This window comes from Sus scrofa, chromosome 9 (genome assembly GCF_054392235.1).
Source record: "Sus scrofa isolate SSC_HxYL_T2T_F1_AM1 chromosome 9, Sscrofa_HxYL_maternal_Yorkshire_Landrace_v2.0, whole genome shotgun sequence".
NCBI classification, from domain to species: domain Eukaryota; kingdom Metazoa; phylum Chordata; class Mammalia; order Artiodactyla; family Suidae; genus Sus; species Sus scrofa.
Window position 1 is genome coordinate 110,696,532 of NC_139391.1, and position 19,920 is coordinate 110,716,451.

The window sequence follows — 19,920 nt, forward strand, 5'->3', positions numbered from 1 at the left end:
TCTAAGCAAGGTTAGAAATTTGATTACAGTGGTTATTGATCATACTGGATGAAATAATTTTAATAAATGGGATTTTTCACAAACTATCTCCCACCCTAGTTACTTTTTAAAAAGGGCAAAGGGAATGGATGCAAAGAATTCCCACATGCAAACAAAAGTAGCAACTCCATCATTCTTTTGACCTATAAAGCCATTTAAAAGCTAATTTCCAGTCATAATAATAAGCTGGGGAAAGAATCAAACATTAAAAAAAATTGTGTATGTGTGTTTGTATTTTTCTAGAAGATGGAGGGCGGTCAACACACATGGCTCCAGAGGGAAAATGCTTTGCTGTGCCTGCAAAACTAAGCTCAAAGCCTGTTGAAGAGAGATCTCATGGTGGGGGTAGAATTTTAAGGTCAATTTAGTGTCCAGGAGGCTTAACTTCTGTCTGTTCTCTTCCCTGCAGAAATGAAGGACGCAAAGAGAGAGCTCGTGGTGGTAAGGGTGGCTGGCCCCCCAGGAACCCCGGGGGAGGGAGGTGGGGATGGGGGATCGCTCACCCCCCTCCCAGTCCTGCCACAGCCCCACTGGGGTGTTTATCATTCAGGAAGATGCTTGTATTTGGCCACTGGAACAGATTGCTGTGTGACGAGCTCCTGATAGAATTTGCTCCCTCCACTGAATCTGTCTGCTGATATATTTGCAGAAGAACTGGCTTTCATAAATATTGAATAGTGGTGTTTATTATCCACACCAGTTCTCTAGGAGAGTGTGGTGGGAGAGAGGAGCTTAAAGACCAAAACTGGTGCTTCACCCTTTAATGGGATTTATTTTTGCTTTGCTCGTCCCCAATCTTGTGGAAAAGTGACAGAGAGAGCGCCATGCAGGGCTGGCCTGGCTCTGTCCACTGGGCCCTATGACCTTGGCCTTGCGACTCCCCGGCCTCTTTAAGCTGTAGCTTCCTCATTAGTGGAATGGGAGTGAGGACACCTGCTCTGAAATAACAAGTGGGGAAAGAGTGGGGAAATGATGCAGCATCAGACAAATGCAAAGCCTTATGGATGGCTGAGAACTGACCTCCTCGCCTGACCTCCTTGTTTTTTGTTTTTTTTTTTTTTTAACTCAGTCTGATCCATCCACTGGGACATGATAGAACTTGAAGGTGACCCCCTGCCCCCAGGTCTCCCTTAACCCCCCGCCAACAATGGGACTTTGCTGTGATCCAAGATCCATACATTTAGGGACCAGCACTCAGGAACAGAAGGAAGTGTTGCTTCAGGCCAGTTCCCTAAGCGCTTATAAGCACAGGTCTGTCTGCAAACGGGAGGAAGGGGCGGTCTCCTGCCTCCCAGGTCTTACTGTCTAAGGCAAGTGGCCTTGGTGATGGCACTCAGAGGCTTAGAAACACGTACCATTAAATTCCTCTCTTAATCAGTCCCATGAGAGGAAACAGTAAAGCCGTCGAACTAATCATATGGATGGGAGCCATACAATAGAAGGACTCCGTTCCTTCTCTTTCATAGAGCGGAGCAGGGGGCAAGTGAGTAGGTGATGGCTTAACTGATGAAAATGGGAAGTGGGTGTCTGCAAACACTGTCCTCATGAGCCTGCTGAAGGACAGTGTCGCTGGAGGGCACCGTGGGAGGGGAGAGGACGTCTCCATGGGGCGGAAGTAGGTCCTGGAGGGCGGCAGAGAGGACGGGTCAGGGGAAGAAAAAGATGTGGCCAGGCTTAGGTAGGGCAGGGGGGCCCAGATGCAAGGCTGCCGTGGCCTGGATGGGGGTGGACACAGCCCACATGGGGGCTGGGACCCTGTGAGGGCTCGCTCGTCTGTGCCTGCCCTGCAGATAACGTCTGCCTGGCAGATCCTGCTGACACGCTGCTGCAGGGCACTTCTGCTCTTCCTGCTCTGCAGCTTAGATGGCATTTACTCAGGATGCTTTCCTACCCACCAGGTCTGGATTAAGTGTCCTCTTTCCACCCCCCACGCCTGCGTAGCAGCCTATACCCCCCATCACAGTCTTTATCACTGTACGTGGTGATGCCCCTTTGTCAACAGCTCCTGCTTGACTGCAAGCTCTGTGCAGGCAGCCATCACACCTGCCTTGTCCACTGCCGTGTCCCCAGCACCTAGCACAGGGCCCACTGAATAAATAAATGTCAGGAAGGTCCTGGGTAGGGAACCTGGGCTGTAAGGAAGGGCAGCCTTGCCTGGGGGGAGGAGTGGAAGCCTGTGCTCGAGGCTGTCTCTTTCTTCTCCTTAGGAAACAATCCAGATGAACACTGTCTTTGATGGCGAAGCCAAAGACCCAGGTAAGTCCATGGCCGTGCCACTCCTAAGGGTTCATATTCGAGGCTGGTAGAGTCACGGAGGACCCCAACCAATGTCCTCCTCTTCACTCAGCCTGCCAATCCGGTTATGGTGCCTACACCCTGCCGATCCTTTTAGGCTGCCCTACCATGTGAGATCAGCTTGAAACACAGTTGGCCTGCAGACATTCAAGCATGTGATCGCGTGGGAGGCCTCAGAAGGTTCTCACCTAAACACTCCCCACTCAAGGACCACACCTCTGCCCAGTCTCCCTTCCCAAATCACAAACCAATTCAGAGAACTGGTGAATTTCCACAATGCATTTTTTTTCCTGCTCACGGGGACTCAACCTCCCCCGCCCACCCCTCCACCACGGCCCCCTCCCTTCTGGATGCTTCAACACCGTCCTGTTGGTAGTGAGAGATATGGAGAAATGGCAAGCTTGGCTCCTTTTTTTATCTAGATCGGGGCCAAGAATTTCTTCTTGGTCGGCAAGATGAACATAAGGTAAAGTTGGCCTCCAGAGCGCCCATCACCCCCGTGAAATCAGCTCCAAATTTAGCTCCTTTACACACATCCCTTCGCTTACAAAGGCTCCATTATAGACGTGAATAAAGGGAAGGAAACCAAATTCGGGAGGCAAGTGTGTTGGCTCCCTGCCACCCTCACATGCGAACGGCTCCGTCCTCCTCGGATGCAGGATGGCTCCTCTCCAGGAGAGGCTGCTGCTGCTGCTGGAATTAAATTTCCCTCTATTATTAGGTACTTGTTACCATAATGTGCCCACATTAGCATAAGTGCTGGTGGGATCCTCTGCCTGAGAGGCCACTCGTGCTGCATGGAAATGGCAGGAGCAGGGGCACGCTGGAAACTAGATCTTCTGGGGCAAAAGCCGGGGAGAACTGAGGCTGTTCCCCCGTGTCTGTGTGTGTGAGCGAAGGAGAAAGGAAGGCATGAGCCAAGGGGACTAATGTGAACAAACATCACTTAGCGTCTGCTGGCTCCAACACACTACAAATGGCTCCCCTGCATCATCTCAAATGGGGCCAGATCTGTGTGTGTGTGTCTGCACATCTCTGCTAACGTCAGGTAAATAAAAAGCAAAGTCGTTTCCTCCTTACCTGGTGAATTCCTGTTTATATCAGGATTCAGGGGGCTTTTTAATAAACAAACAAGTCAGAATGTATTGGGTAGGAGTTTCTTCAGGAGTTCCCGTCGTGGCACAGCCAAAACGGATCTGACTAGTATCCATGAGGATGCTGGTTTGATCCCTGGCCTCACTCAGTGGGTTAAGGATCCAGCATTGCCATGAACTGCAGTGTAGGTCAAAGACTCGGCTCGGATCCCATATTGCTGTGGCTGTGGCTGTGGCCAGTGGCTATAGCTCTGATTAGACCCCAGCCTGGGAACTTCCATATGCCATGGGTGCGGCCCTAGAAAGCAAATAATAATAATAATAATAATAATAATAAAAATGCGACTACAGTGGCTTGGGTCCCTGAGGAGGTATGGGTTCAATCCCCGGCCCAGAAGAGCAGGTTAAAGGATCCAGCGTTGCCACAGTTGTGGCATAGGTTACAGCTTCGGCTTGGATTCAATTCCTGGCCCAGGAACTTCCATATACCACAGGGGCAGCCATAAAAAATAAATAAATAAAAAGAACGTACTGGGTAACCCCATGAGAAACAGGACCTAAGTTTATCTGAAGCACATGCTGAATTCAAGATTTATGTGGCCTCTAACCTTGCCACTGAGGTGACCTTGAGACTCTCCTAAACCTTTCTTTCCAGGGAGGTGTGATACTTGCTACCCGTGTGGTCAGACTCCCATGTTCCATGGAAAGAACGGGCTGGTGAAGATTGTTTGTCCTCTTCCCCAGCCTGCTTTCTGTCTTTCTAGATGCTTCATCTTGCCCTGGTGGGGGCAGGGGCGGGGGGGGGGGGGGGGAAGAGGGACGGAGAGCAGAGTGAAGATGAGGAGCAGAGAATTATTTGGATTCTTTTGCTGATGTGGTTGGTGGTTGTGTATTTTCTCCCTAGTTACCGGGGCAATATATGAATTCAACTCAAAATCTGGAGCCCGAAGGTGGAAAGATCCCTTAACCCAAATGCCAAAGTGGAAAGAGTCCAGGCCCCAGGAAGCTGTCACTGGGGAAGGGACCAAGCCACCCGGGGGCTCTGACAAGGAAAGAGATGGGCTGAGCAGCAAAGCCCAAGCTGAAGATGCAGGCCCGGGGTCGAGGAACCAGGACGGCAGGCCGAGCACCCCAAAGGAAAGAAATCCAGCCCTCAAAAGCCAGGCATCCCCAAAACTGCACCCAGAAAAGTGAACGGTGTCTGCTTGCCAGGCTCACAGCACAGCACAGCCCACGGAGGGACCCCGACTGTCCTGGATGCTGCCTCACCCTTCATGCTTCGAGGGCAGGGTGGGGGTCAGAGAGCTGAAAACGAAGGGGAGCCGGGGTCCCAGATGGGATATCTGACAAACTTTAAAATAAACAGAAAGAGGTTTGATCACAGAGTTGCCTTTTTCTGAAACGGGCACAGGAGAGATTTCATGAAGGTGTCTGTGCCCCTGATCAGCTGGACCATTAACTTGTGGGTGTGGACACGTGTTTCTTTTTCACACTGACTGCTAGGAAGCTCCATTTTGTTCATCCCGAAGAAGTGCCCAAGATCTGCCCAAATTCTGAGGACTATGCTCCCATCTGGTTTTGCCTTGTCCTGCCTTTATTTTAGTGTCACCCAGATTTCTTCACTTATAACTCCAGCTTGACATGATACATCATTGTAAGTCACCTCTAATCCTTTTCAAAAAAGCAGAGTGGTGGAGAAACCAAAAAAGGGCGAGGAAATAGTGAGCTGTTGATCTGGGAAGAAGAAAGCACACTAGACACACTTAATTCTTTTTCATTAGGGTAAAACTGACAGTCGATAAAGCACGCAGATCTCAGGCATTCTGCTCGATACTGTGTAGACTCTTCCCAAAGGCAACACGATTCAGGTCATTATAGTCAGGGATTACTTTTGCCTTTTCTTGTAGGAGAAAATGTCCCAATAAAATGTAGAAAGGAGAGACCCCAGCCATGATGACTAAGCAAAGTCTAGCCGACTGCCCCAACCAGTCCTCCCCCATGCATCTGCTTCCGCATCTACTACCTTGCCTGACGTCACTCCAGTCCAACTAGTCAAGCTTGGACCCGGAAGACATAGCCCATAAAAGCCTTATGAAACCCTTCTTCCGGGCTCAGACTCTGGAGAGCGATCTCCTCTGAGCCCGCTGACGTAATAAAACTGAGTTCTCCAACTCTCTGAGTGCTCTCTTGGTTTCTCGCCGGGTAAAAGAGCTGATCCACTGCAGCCGCAAAGCTACCGGAGCTGGTACGCTACAGCCATGGGGCTGTCACCAGAGCTGATACGCTGCAGCGCAGGGCTGTTGGGTATCTGCCGTAACATTCTGAATCTTCTATAAGTGGAATAACATGGCACGTCCTCTTTTGTGTCTGGTTCCTTTTGCTCAGCATCCTGTCTGTGGGATTCATCCAATGGTCCAGGGCTCCTTACCGTGTGTCTTATCCCATGGGGGTTGGGGGGGGGGCGTACTCCCATGTGTCATTTTTCCATTCCACACTTGGGTGGCTACCCCAAGCTTGTCACTATTATAAATTACAGCACTGTGGACTTCCTTTGCACGTGCCTTTTGGTGGCAGGAACACTTGCTTCTTCTGAACCTATTCCTGGGAGTGGGACTGTGAGAGCCACTGCTGGGATCTGCTGAGACTCCCAAAAGTAATGGCTCCAATTTACGCTTCCACCAACAAGGATGGAGAGCTCTGAATGCTTTACTCTCTCGCTAAGACTTGATGTTGTCTGTCCTTTTAATTTTATTTCTTTACTTATTTTTTGTCTTTTGTCTTTTTAGGGCCTCATCCACGGCATGTGGAGGTTCCCAGGCTAGGGGTCTAATCGGAGCTGCTGCTGCCTGCATCCTACACCACAGCTCATGGCAATGCCCGATCCTTAACCCACTGAGCAAGGCCAGGGATCGAACCTGCAACCTCATGGTTCCTAGTCAGATTCGTTTCAGCTGTGCCATGACAGAAACTCCTCCTTTCAATTTTAGCCATCCTGGTTAAAATTCCTTTGAAGTAAAGTCACTCTTTTTTTCCTCAAAGCTGCAACAACACCAGATCTACCTCCTGCGATGGGGTGGGGGGGACCACAAGACTCTGAGTGGAGACACAACTGGGAGTTTTGCCTCTGGGCGTGAGCAATGAGCTGAATGTAAAACTCACTGCCATGAAACAGGAGACAGAAGTTTGAAGCATGTGCCTGGTGGAGGCGAGCAATCCTCAGCGTGGCCCCGTGGCCCCCTCCCCAGCTGCTGTGGCCCTAGTCCAGGAACCACAAGAAAGGACCAGATGAGAGTTTGCTGGAGCAGCACCCCCTTTCCCAGCTGGGGAGCCAGATGGGAACTCCCCAGGCCCGGACGGCCTGTAGGGGGCAGGCAGGATCCCTCCTGCCAACACAGACCTTCCGCGGGAGCAGCTGCCGCTTTATTGTGTGCCTGCGCGCCCGGTGTGACTGCTCGAGAAAAAGAAACATTTAAAAGATGCCCTGTCCTGGCCTAGAGCGGGCGCGATTTATTAATAAGGGTCGGTTGCCAGGGAACTCCCCTGAATAGGTTGAAATTTTGCAAAGAAGGCAGGGCTGCTCATTTGTGGAGGTTAAAGTGGGTGAAGTGGCTGATTACCCATTTAAGACGCGGCAAGTCTGCGGAGCCCCGAGTCAAACGCCTTCCTCAGAAGCTCTCAGCCTCAATGCAAGTAAAATGAGGCTCGGGGAAGGCTGAAGGGGGTGCCTAATAACTGTTTACGAGCCCATTAAGGATGATTAAAAGGAGGGCTGCGAGCAGCTGTTCTCCCCTCCCGGGGGGTGACGGCGGGAGGGGACTGTGTTTGTCAGCAGAAGAGATTTCAGTGAGGCCCGGGGAGGGACTTCCTGAAGGCTGGGGTCTGTTTGAAGACGACAGTCTTCCAAGGCCCAAGATGTCAACCCCAAGGAACCCAAGATGTGGGTCAGGAGTGGTACCAGGAAGCTTCTGCCAGGAGAACCTGCCTTTTCTTTTGCACATGTAACTACCTGATGAGGGGAAATCAGAAGGCTCGGGTCCAGGGCTGAGGCCACTTTGGTTTCTAACATTTACCAGGGGTGAAAAAGAAAATCATCTGAATCGAAGGAAGCCAGGGACCACTGCGGACTTTGTATGAGTTTTCTCACTTTTCTCTCCCAAGACCTTAAACAGACACGAACTTACTGCAGCTCATGTTGACGTGCCTGCTTCTGAGTCATTAAAAATTAAAGCCAAGATGTTCAAGGATCAGGCCCCGGGGGGGATCCATACCGCTGGGAGATTGTGGAACCCCGTGGTGAGTGCTGAAGTTTGGGGTTTCCCTGGTGGCTCAGTGGGAAGCAGGTCTGCATCGCTGTCTGCCTGGGTTAAAAGCACGTGTGGTGTGTGAACAGAAACTGGGCAGTGATGCTTTCGCTCCCTAGGGTCCTCTTTCATGTCTGTCGCTCTCCCGTTCGCCTTTTCTGTAATGTGTTTTGTGCTGGCTGAGAAAATTAAAGCAACCCGATGAGTGAATCTAGAAAATGATGGCTGTTGAAATTCAGCGTTTCTCATTTCAAACTCCATGTGTTTATACCTCCCATTCATTCAATAAATATTTGCACAGCGATGACTGTGTGCCAGATGCTGACTCATTCACAAACACAGCAACCCCAGCTCCTTGCCCTTGAGGAGCTTACTTTCTGTCCACTGTGGATGAAGGCAGCCTGCTGATACAATGTCGCCAAATATGCTGTTTGCAAATCCATCCTGGCCCATTTGTTTCTGGGTTCCTTGAGTGGTCTATCTGAAAGATAAATTAACCCAATCCTGGAGTCTCCTATCCAGAAGAACATATATTTTGGAACCACTTAGATATTAAAAACAAAAACAAACAAACAAAAAACAACAACAACACTTAAGGGGAAGCCTTTATCAGAAAATAGTTGAGGAGTTCCCATTATGCTCGGCAGTTAATGAACCCAATTAGCATCCACGAGGACATGGGTTCGATCCCTGGCCTTGCTCAGTGGGTTAAGGATCTTGTGTTGCCGTAAGCTGTGGTGTAGGTTGCAGATGTGGCTTGGATTCCGCGTTGCTGTGGCTGTGGCGTAGGCCGGTGGCTACAGCTCCGATTGGACCCCTAGCCTGGGAACCTCCATGTGCTGAGGGTATGGCCCTAAAAGGACAAAAAGACAAAATAATAAAATAAAATCGAAAATAGGTGAGATGCCCAAGGATGGGCCCCAGGCTTGGGTTATTTGGCCAGTATGCTGCTTATCACCTCCGGATGGCAGCTCTGAGCCAGACGTGACTTCCCTGCATGGAGGAGGGAACTCTTCTGAGGCCCTGAGACATCTGATCTGGAGCCCAGGGAAAATCTCAGACAAAAGGTGGGGTGGGAGTTGGGGGTGACTCAGATCACCGAAACCCTACTATGTGTCATGCGTATGGTGGGTGAGACGTGGCATTTGCTCTAAAGGAACAATCCAACTGAGAAGATACCAGCTCTTTGAAAAGACAACTGGTCACCCCCACCCGCCCAGGCGCTGCATGAGAAGTAAATGAGTATCACAGGTAATGGGTGCTGGAGAAAGCAGATGTGGGAGGGAAGACCTGAAGGCTGAAGGGGTCTTAGAGCTAGCTCTGAGTTCCAAGCAGGAGAGAGATGTTGAGCAAAGGCTAAAAGCATTCCGAATCCTGGCTGTCAATCACTTTCAGCGAATGCTTGTCCTGTGTCACCTGGAGTGAATAACCAGTCTCATCCAGAGCCTCCTGGGTGTGTAGCAAGCACTCAACAAACATTTGTAGAAGCGAATTGAATTAAGCAAGCTGGCAGTTGGTTTTCTACCCAAGTCATGTAGCAGAGCCACAACTTTTCTAACTAGATCTAGACAAACATTATGATGATGAAAAGCAAACAGTTACTGAGTGCCCACGAGGCCCCAGGCACTATTCTCGGCTCTGGGGACATAGCAGTAAACCAAACAGGGTTCTTAGTGTTTACACCCCAGTGGGGGACGAGAGGCTGAATATACAAACGGACAATGGCTGGACCATACATAAAAATAGAACTGGGATCCACAACCTGCAGCAACCTGCCCAGGAAACCAACCCCCTTATCTGCAATAAGCAGCCCAGGAAGCCAGCGTGCTGTAAGTCGGACTTGCAGGAAGCCGAATTGCTGTTTCTAGTAACAATCCAGGAAGCTAAACAATAACTTCTGTAACAATCAGACGGGAATGGCCAGGACCTGATTAACAACAGACAGCTTCCCTAATTTTTAGCCCAGCTTCCAACCTGGGACCAACCAGAGAAAACTAAATACGCACCATAGGATATATCCCCTCCAGGCAGCCCACCTACACTTCCCCAGGCGCACAGCCCCCACTACAAAGCTTCCCCACTCCTCTGGCCGCCTTTGAGTCTCTGCCAAAATGCGCGTGAAGGTAGCTGACTCGCTTGCTACAGTAAGATAGCAATAAACACCCTTTGCGGAGTTCCCATCATAGCTCAGTGGTTAAAGAACCCAACTAGTATCCATGAGGATGCAGGTTCGATCCCTGGCCTTGCTCAGTGGGTTCAGGAGCCAGTGTTGCCGTGAGCTGTGGTGCAGACTGCAGATGCGGCTGGGATCCCGAGTTGCTGTGGCTGGGGTATAGGCTGACAGCTGTAGCTCCGATTCATCCCCTAGCCTGGGAACCTCCATATGCTGCGGGTGCGGCCCTAAAAAGGCAAAAATACATACATACATACATACCCTTTGCTTTTCTCCTACGGCTGATCTTTGTTTATTTCCAGAGGTATAATAGATAAACAGATTGGGTGCATGTGTGTGTGTGTGTATACCATAGGTACATACATCTCAAATGTAGGCATATATCGTGTATACATATCTCATATGTACATACATGTGTTAACAGTGGTAAATGCTACTGAGAACAATGCAAAGGGTCAGGAGTATGGAGGGTGGTGAAGGAAGGCCCCATGGTGAGGTGAGTGTCAAGCAGCAGAAGTGGGGAAGGAGCCACACGGGCCACTGGGACGAGCCCTCAGGCCAAGAGCGCAAAGGCAAGGCCAGGCTGAAGATCACGAGGAAGAGCAGAGTGATGACCATGAGGACCAGGGGTGATGCCTTCCAGCAGGTGTGTGGGGGGGAGTGGGTGAGCGTGGATGGGGGGGGGGGAAGCGGGGGATGGTAGGCTCAGCTTGTAGGGCTTCGTAAACCCTTGTAAAGACTTTGGCTTTTACTGGGAGTGTGATGAGGAGATATTTCGGGGTTGGGGGTGCAACATCTTTTCTGTTTTAAAAGCGTCGTTCTGAGAGTTGATTTGAGACTAGACTTCAGGGAACCAGGGAGCAGGGGGGCAAGTCGGGAGACCTATGAGTTGCCTACTGGATTAGTCCAGGGATGACATGGCGGTGGCTTGGGCCAGGGTGGCAAAAGTGGAGCATGGTGGGCACATGGGAACCTTGCAGGACGTTTTGGAAAGAGTGCCCCAACTACCAAAGAAGCCCTGAGTTCTTCTAGGTCTGTTCCCCTATTAGACAAAGGTGGCCCCGCCGGGTTTAGTCACTCTCTTAGTGGAAGCTACCAGATACAGCTATTTTACGTAACAGCAAATGGTGCTTCCCAAATACACCTGCCTCCTTTTGCTATCTGGGATAGGGTGTGTGTGTGTGTGTGTGTGTGTGTGTGTGTGTGTGTGTGGCCCTTGGTGTTTCTGCTGCACTAAACTGAATCCTGTTGAGATTTCAAACAGGCATCATGGAAATGGAGCAAACAGGCCTGGACAGTGTTTTGTTCGTCTGGACTCCACGCCTTGCTGTGGGAAAGGTCCCAGGTAACCTCCTTCAATCCATGCCATGCATTAGATTAGCTCTCAGTCAGAAAAAGCATAAAAGCATAGTTCTGATTCAAGGCCTTTTACCAGGAGACCTCAGTTGTACGAAAAAAATTGTGGCCTGTGACTCCCAAAAGAGTCTGTGCTTTTAAGAACTCTGCCTGCTTAGAGGGAAACAGGGAGGCGAGTGTGTCCTGGAAAACTGAAGCCTGCTGATCAGGTTTTTGGAGACAGTCTTACTGAAAATGATATCACCCACCCTTCCCATGAGTACAAACCATAATTATCAGCCCTGATTTGGGGTGTGGAGAACATGATCCGTGCAAGTCTTAAAACCAAGGCAAAGCACACTTATGAGCTTTGCACTCCTCCTGTGTGGTGCCTGCGAGGTGAGGCTGGCCCAGCGCTTGGATGAGGGCATCCTACCCACTGCCCACGTGGGGCCCTCGTCATGCTCAGCAGCCCTGTACTTCCAGGTGATCCCAAATTGTCTGCAGCTGCTGTGACCCCGCCAGCCCTGGGCACAGCTGAGGGAGGGAAGCTGGTTCATCTGACTCATACATGAGGCTTACAAGAGCTCCACTCCCTGGGCCCATCTCCTGTGTTCGCCCACAGTCAGAATACCCTCCAGCTGCTATGCTAAAACATCTTTTTTTTTTTTTGGTAACAACTGTATTGATATTTGATTTAATTCATATACCACTACATCCAGCAATTTTTAAGTATCTTCACGAACTGTGCAACCCTCACCACTATCTGACTCCAAAACACTTTCATCACCACCCAATAAGCCCCATGCCCATTAACAGCCATGCTCCATCCCCAAACCCTAGCACCCATTGATTGAGCACCTCTCTGGATATTTCATTTAAGTAGAATCATACCATGTTTGTCCTTTTGTGTCTAGTTTATTTCCCTTACCATGTTTTCAACAATCATCTATGTTGTCACAGACATCAGGACTTTTTTCCTTTCTATGGCTGAATAATGTTCTATCGCGTCAGATGCTACATGCTACATTTTATTTATCTACTAACGGATATTTGGGTTATTTCCACCTTTGGGCCATTACGAGTAATGCTGCAATGAATGTTAATGTGCAAGCTCTTGTGTGGACACATATTCTAATTCCTCTGGGGTACATACCCAGGAGTGGAGATGCTGAGTCATATGGTAATTCTATATTTATCTTCTTGAGAAACTGCAGCACTGGTTTTCAAAGTGACTGCACCATGTTATAGTCTTACCAGCTTTGGTGAGAAATCCACGAGGCTTTCACAAACGTTTAAAACAGTAGAAGGTGCCCTCTGCTCAGGTGTAGACCCTGTCAAGCTCTGGCATGAAGAGGCCACTAGTGGTCTGGAGTGCTGGTCGACCTCGCTGAGCTTCCTCAACTTCCTAGTCAGCAGCTAGGTCTGTACAAATCTCAGGATTGCAACTGTGTGTCTAACATGTGCTGGGCACACTAGCTGCAAAACCTCCAAATCCTTACAGCACTCTTTGGAAGACTGTCTGGACAGCTGAGAGATGGAGAGACAAGGGAACGTGTCCAGAGGTCACAGAGCCAGAACACCAAGCTGGGTGTGCCTCCGCAAGCCTAAGCCCAAGGGCTCAGTTTTCCCATTGGATTGTGTTCCAGTGGGGAAAAGTCAGATGACTGAACCCTCAGATGGATCCTCTGACCAAATATCTCTTCCCTCAAAGCTCGAGGCTTCTCAAGGCTGCAGAAATCAAACCCTCATACGTGCAGCATCGATACCAGCTTCAGGACCAGCAGACATGCTCTGAGAGCATCCTCTCCTGTCTGGCATGAGTTGGGATCTAAAACAGCCGCGAGCCTTCCGCAATCCTGCAAGCCCAGCGCATACAGGTTTGAGCTGTGCAAAAGGCACAATCTATTCTTTCCTCCATTCTGCTCACACTCTCCACCTGTCTGCTGCTCAACAGAAGCAGACTCATCTTGGCTATGAGTATTCAAGTGTCTTCCAGAGACATTCTGTCAAGGTCTAGGTCACTCAGAAACAGCCCCCTCCTCCCCAAGGAGAAGAGGCTGCAGTTACGCATGTTGGCCAGCAGAGGCTCCTTTTGACATTTGGCTTCCTCAGAGTGGTCCAGGAAGGCCTGGTTAACCCACCAGCCGGCCTTCTTTTCACGTTCCCCCAAGCCGTCCTGGGTATGTGGCCGCAGGCCCTGCAGAGAGCAGCCTCAGGGCATCCACGGTTGGGATTCCACCTTGTGGCCACCCACAAAACCCCACAGCAGCAGTGTGGTCACTGGAAACCAGGAGGGCCGAACCAAACCTTCTGGAGGTGGGAGTGAGTGGCCAGGTCCACCCATGGGTGGCCTTTTCCTGGAAGGTGCCAGGACAGCGATCAGGGCATTTCGCCAAGCAAGCTATGGCTATTGACAAATATAGCCCCACCTGGGCTCAAAACACTTTTATCACTGTCGACTTAAGTACAGAGGGTTAGAATCAGCTGCGGTGTTTGGCGTCTCTGAATAAAAAACCCTGGATTTTGTTTCCTTAACACACCATCTTGGCACAGGTTCCAGAAAATGAGGGTCCCAAATTCTACGCCTTTGTTTGGTAGAAACGTGTGCTGATATGTCTGTGTACTAACAAATAAATAATAAAATCACTTTGCATTTATAGAATAATAATAAATAACAAAATCACTCTGCATTTATAGAATGCTTGCCATGTTGCAAGATACCATGGGGTCCTTTATATTTGTACTTTTATTTAACGTAATGCAGCTGGAGGTACTCTGAGGCTCAGAAAGGGTGAGTTACTTCCCAAAGGTCTCACAGCTAGGAAGTGGCAGAGGGAGGTGGGGTTTGAAAGCAGGTGTGGCCTCTTCATGCCAGGACTAGGGTCCAGAATTCCTAGTAAGATGGCTTAGTCCCCTGTCACTCCCACCCCAACACTGCCTTAATCTTGGAGCTGCTTTAGGCTGGGGGTAGAATCAGAAGGGGAAGGAGAGGATGGAATTTACAAGCTAGTTTATGCCAGAGCTGGTTTGGGTGCCTTGAAATTCACCAGGGCTTGGACAAGTCTTCCAGGATGGGACCCTTCCCACAGACCAGCTGGGAGCTCATTAGTGTCACTGAGCCGCGGGAGAGAAAGATAAAAAGGGAAGGGACATGAAGAGGCACAAAGGGAGGGGGACAACAAGGCAGAAGCAGAGAGAGAGAGGTGGCTGGTGGCCTTGCCAGCGAGCCTCCTGCCTGGAGAGCTGGTGAAGCAAGCACAGCCTTCATTCTTTCGCGCAGGGCCAATAAAGGGCAGCTGAATCACAGGATTTCTCAAGAAATAAAAATTCCTAGTACACCCCTGGGGCCTGGGGAGAAAAACTGACAACGTGTTGATTGAAAACAGACTAAGCTGATGTGTGCCTGCAGCGTGAGGCTGCACTTCCCCAGGTTCACAGCGACACCTAGTGGTCTCCATGGGCACCTGCCGCCTCCGTGGAAAAGAGGCAATGGCCTGAAGAGAGTATTTGGGGTGTAGAGCAGAAGCATCCTCTTTTCCCTAGCGTCAAAGTCCGTGTTTTGCTTTGTGGGGTATGCCAATATTCTAAGAGGAATTCCACACGTCCCCAGGAGCGGGGGTGGGGGGACACTGGTCAAACACTGGACTTCCTATATGGCCAGTTATGTATATCCAACTGACTCTGTATTGGCTAGATGTTCTTTTTTTGTTGGTTTTTTTTTTTTTGGAGGGGAGGGTTTTTTTAAATGATTTTTTTCCATTATTGGTCTACAGTGTTCTGTCAATTTCTACTGTACAGAAAAGTGACCCAGTCACATATATATATACATTCTTTTTCAAAAGTGGACATTTTTCCCTCTGATTTTCTTTTCATTTATTACATTTTCATTTATTCTCATTTAGTAAGTCTAACTGAATGTATTTAATGGTGATACCTTTATAAGACTTTTATACCAATGAATTCTGCAATCGGAGACATTTCTTTGTGAGGTTATGTGTTCAGAAAATAAAATGACTGTGCTTCTACATTAGGTCAAAGATCTTGGCATCCATCGTCACCCTGATCAGTAAGTCTGATTAAAAATGAAAACTATGCATCTCCTTCTGGATAATAGCACTTGAACATTTTCATCCCCTCTCTGGCCTCCCCTTGCTCCATTTCAGCTTTAGCTAAGTTACTTGCCTGAAGGCTCCCTGGGGACAAAGGATATCCAGTGATAGCACCATGCCTGGGACATGGTTAATACTCAAAAACTATTTCTTCATGGAATGACCTCAGCTCCTGATTTGTCACGGTGGCGGGGGGGTGGCGCACAGGAGTGGGGTCAGATAATTCAATCTCCTGGCAAGTGCTACTAGAGGATTCCAGACTCTAAGGGGCATTTGTCAAACCAGGAAGACCCTGGCCTGGAAACTCAGCTTCTTGTCAATATCTGGGGATGGTCTGTGGTTAAATAGGAACCCAGGGCAGAACTCGTAGAGCTCTATAAAAAGGCTTATTAACACGCAACTAGAGATTCTCATACCAAGTAAAGTAAGTCAGAAAGAGAAAGACAAATACCATATGATAGCACTTGTATGTGGAATCTAAAATGTGGCCCAGGGAGTTCCTGTTGTGCTCAGCAGAAATGAATCTGACTAGTATCCATGAGGACACAGGTTTGATCCCTGGCCGTGTGCAGTGGGTTAAGGGATCTGGCATTGCCGTGAGCTGTGGTGTAGGTTGCAGACTCAGCTCAGATCCTGCGTTGCTGTGGCTGTGGTGTAGACAGGCAGCCACAGCTCCAATTGGACCCCTAGACTGGGAACCTCCATATGCCTAGGGTGCAGCCCTAAAAAGACAATAAACAAACAAATAAATAAATAATATGTGGCACAAACAAACCTATCTACACAACATAAACAGACACGGACATGGAGAACAGACTTGTGGTTGCCAAGGGGCAGGCAGGAGGGAGAGGAACGGATGGGGTGTTTGGGGTTGGTAGATGCAAACTATTACATTCAGAATGGATAAGCAATGAGGTCCTGCTGCACAGCACATGCAACTGTTTCTAATCTCTTGGGATAGACCATGATAGAAGATAGTATTAGAAAAAGAATGTATATAAATGTATGGCTGGGTCACTTTGCTGTACAGCAGAAATTGACACAACATTGTAAATCAATTATACTTAATAATAATTTTTTTAAAAGACCTCTTAAATGTCTGAGTGTTGGTACCCTGGGAGGGCTCCACAAGGCCACATTTTATAGGGACTGTCAAGAGACCCACTGAGGGCTTTCCTTTTGAAGAAGAAATCATGAGCTTCTGCAATCCGATCTTGTTGGGAAGGAAACACTGTCCTCAAGCGAAATGTTATCTGAAAACTTTATCTGAATTTCATTGGCCAGAGAACCTGTGTTAACTGCATGCCCCTGGTTACAAAGATCAGAAACTCACAGATTTATTGGGAAGCCACTTGTGGAAATAAAGAGCACTGGTCCCACTGCTTTCTCTCTCCAGAACCCAGAGGATGAAGACGACCTATTTGGAGTGTGGCATAGTGGGCGTGGGTCATACTGGTGCCAGCCCAGCATCATTTGAACAGCCTTCCTAAATGAGGAAAATAGGCCACTGTTAGGGTCACTACCTCACCAGGGAGGAGATCAGAACTTAGTTTCCCAGACCAACTGTGCAGCTGGGACACAGACATATGACCTAGGCTCTGCCAGTTGGATGCAGCAACATGAAACTTGCATGAAAGAGTGAAAAGCAAAGAGCCAGCTGCTGAGTGATGCTACATCTTGGTGATGCAGGCAAAGCACGGCAGAGAATGTGCAGCCCCCAGAGGCAGCAAGGGCAGAGGGACTCCCCATAACAGGGGCCAAAAGCAGTGGAATCAAACCTGTGACCGGACTAGCAGGGCTATGAGTGTTGTTTATGGCTGCAGCCTCTTTTTCTAACATGGCATAAATTCTGTGAGCTACTACTATCCTCTCATATGTTCTTTTTCTGTTTAAACAAACTAGAGTGAGTTTCTTTTTTTGTGAATAATAACCCTGATGAAATTATGGTGAGGTTTCATGGATATCGGAATCAGAAAGTCATTCAGTATTCATGGCAGCTACAGACAGTTCAGGTCAGGAGTTCAAGGGTCACTACCTCAGGGAAGTTGTACTCAACTATTTTGTTTGGAGCTGAGGTGGCTATTTATTGTGACTCTCTGTTCAACACCCTCTAGTGACAACCATTATTCTATTGTTAAGTGAAGCCATGTCTTCTGGTGGAATTGGCATCATGCCCCAAATCCAAAGCTGAGCACATGACCCAGGCCAGGCCAATCAGACGGCTGCCTCTCCTGGCCTCAGTGATTGGTTCAGGGATGGATACATGTCTCGGGGTGGACCAATGAGAGCTATCCCTGGGACACTGCTGCATCCCCAGGGAATTACTCCTTTTCTGCTGAGGCTGCTCAGTTGGCAGGAGGTAAGCATGCAACAGGAAGCCAGTGCTGGCCATCATGTCAAGTGTGGAAATTGCTGCCAACCAAAGAGTAAAGCCAACTGGAGGAAAGCAAGACCAAGAGAAAAAGAGGTACTCATTCCTGATGATACTGCACATTTGGACCCAGCCAAGACAAAAGTCAGTTCCATCCTTAGATTTTTCAATTCTGTGAGCCATCCAATTCCTTCGTAAGTTAATTTGAGTTCACTGTCACTTAAAACCAAAAGGGTCTTGACTAACACCATGGTGCATGTTCAAATGCCAGAATTTTTGGCAAGGCTTCAAAAGGATTAAATTATATCCCCACTTAGCATACCATTCACTCGATTACTCCTCAAGCCTGTGTTTTCATTTGAGGATAACTGTTATGGCCCCGACTGTGCTCTCTCCTGACCTTACAAGACTAAGTTTTCACACATCCTAAGAAACACACGGTTCCTTTGCACACGTTCGCCATTACACACTACCTCTCCCATCCAACGTGTCCACTTGGGATTCTCCCCTTCCACATGAAGCACTCCTTTCAACATTCTGTCTAAGGCACTCTGTTGTAACAACATATATCCTCAGTTACAGCAAAAGGTACATCTTCCACCTTGAGCACAATATGGTACCCACCTGTGAAGGTAGCTGCCAGCCTGTGTGCAGAAGCATCTGGTTTTAGAACCACTGGTCCTGGAACCTTGGCATCACTGTGACTCTGTGTCTGCACTCTTCACACCTTTCTTCTAAGTGTGTCTTCCTGATTCTTGTCCTGCAACCAGCTGGCTCTTTTTCTCATTATTTCCAAAATCAATTCCCACAGAGAGAAAAATCTAACTTGACTGATCTCAGTTGGGCAGGGTTGATTGAGCTGGGCCACATCAGACAGGACCAGTCCGTCCATGCATGGAGGTCCTGGACAAGGTAGCCGCCTTTGTCCAGTCACATGAGCCAAAGGAGGGTGCAGGTCATGAGGTCAAGACACAACAAAGTCTGGATGAGCAACAGCTTAGGGATGCTTCTCTCCTTGGGAACTATGGCAGGGGCCGTTTTCTTAGCCAGGAATGGTGTGTTTGATGGCTTCCATGATCATCGTCTCTGGTACCTTCCCCTGGCCTATAAGTGAGAGAGTAAAATCATGATGATGATGGGGATGGGGCTGCTAATAATAACTGTGAAGAACTGGCTTCACGGTCAATGCCTCTATTTTTCCTGCATCACACTTACTGGCTGTCTCTGTGAAAGGTGTCAGCTTTTATTCTCCTGTAAGCCAAAGCGCTGACTGGGTTTATGTTCTCTGAGGAACTCTGAGGAGACAGCATGGATTTAAACACCCCTTTTCTGAATGTAAGTTGGTACGTCCACTATGGAAAACAATATGGAGGTTCCTCAGAAAACTAAGGAGGGAGTCACTATATGACCCAGCAATCTCACTCCTGGACATCCATCCAGACGAAACTGTAGTTCAAAAAGATACATGCATCCCTATGTTCACTGTAGCACTATTCACAATAGCCAAGACATGGAAACAACCCAAATGTCCATCAACAGATAAATGAATAAAGGGATGTGCCACATATATACAATGGAATATTACTCAGCCATAAAAAAGAAGAATGCCATTCAGAGCCTCATAGATGCAACTAGAGATTATCATACTAAGTGAAGTCAGTCAGAAAGAGAAAGATAAATACCATAAGGTATCACTTATATGTGAAATCTAAAATATGATACAAATGAACCTATCTTTAAAAGAGAAGCATATACATAGACAGGGAGAACAGACGTGTGCTTGCCAAGGGGAAGCGGATTGGGGGAGGGAAAGAGTGAGGGGTTGAGGTTAGCAGATGGAAGCTATTATACATGGAGGGGATAAGCAACAAGGTCCTACCATATAGCACAAAGGACTAGATTCGACGTCCTATGATAGATCACAACAGAAAAGAATATTTTAAAAAAGAATGTGTGTGTATATGTATATATATCTGAATCACTTTGCTATACAGCAGAACTTAACACAACACTGTCAGTCAACTATACTTCAATAAAATTAAAACAAAACAAAACAAAACAAAACAGCACTTGTCCCTGACAGAGCACATCCAGCTGCCACCCTCACTGTGGGTTGAGTGCCTTTAGAGACATGAGAATTCTCAACTTCTTTCCCTGAGCCCGATGAAAGCCTGTTTCCCCTGGAACTGGGAGAGGGTGT

The 19,920-nt window shown here is 48.4% G+C and overlaps 2 protein-coding genes across 12 annotated transcripts in view; one reads left to right on the top strand and one right to left on the bottom strand.

Annotated features, from left to right (window-relative positions):
* Window positions 1-5,599, top strand: part of CDHR3 (cadherin related family member 3) — a 71,568-nt gene extending 65,969 nt beyond the window's left edge. For 5 of the 7 annotated variants that reach the window (XR_014816047.1, XR_014816049.1, XR_014816051.1 and 2 more), the window contains 3 exons: window positions 449-480; window positions 2,247-2,295; window positions 4,333-4,811. Coding sequence is in view for 2 of the 7 variants with exons in the window: in XM_013979834.3 (XP_013835288.3) it covers window positions 449-480; window positions 2,247-2,295; window positions 4,333-4,622 (371 nt within the window). In the remaining 5 variants the exon portion in view is untranslated. Of the gene's footprint in view, window positions 1-448; window positions 481-2,246; window positions 2,296-4,332; window positions 4,812-5,335 lie in introns of those variants that run through there. The other 2 variants (XR_014816048.1, XM_084977405.1) reach the window with 1 other exon arrangement.
* Window positions 1-19,920, bottom strand: part of ATXN7L1 (ataxin 7 like 1) — a 462,010-nt gene that overhangs the window by 425,173 nt on the left and 16,917 nt on the right. For all 5 annotated transcript variants that reach the window (XM_003482700.5, XM_021063506.2, XM_005667724.4 and 2 more), the window contains exon 2: window positions 18,345-18,824. The gene's annotated coding sequence lies outside the window, so the exon portion shown is untranslated. The remainder of the gene's footprint in view (window positions 1-18,344; window positions 18,825-19,920) is intronic.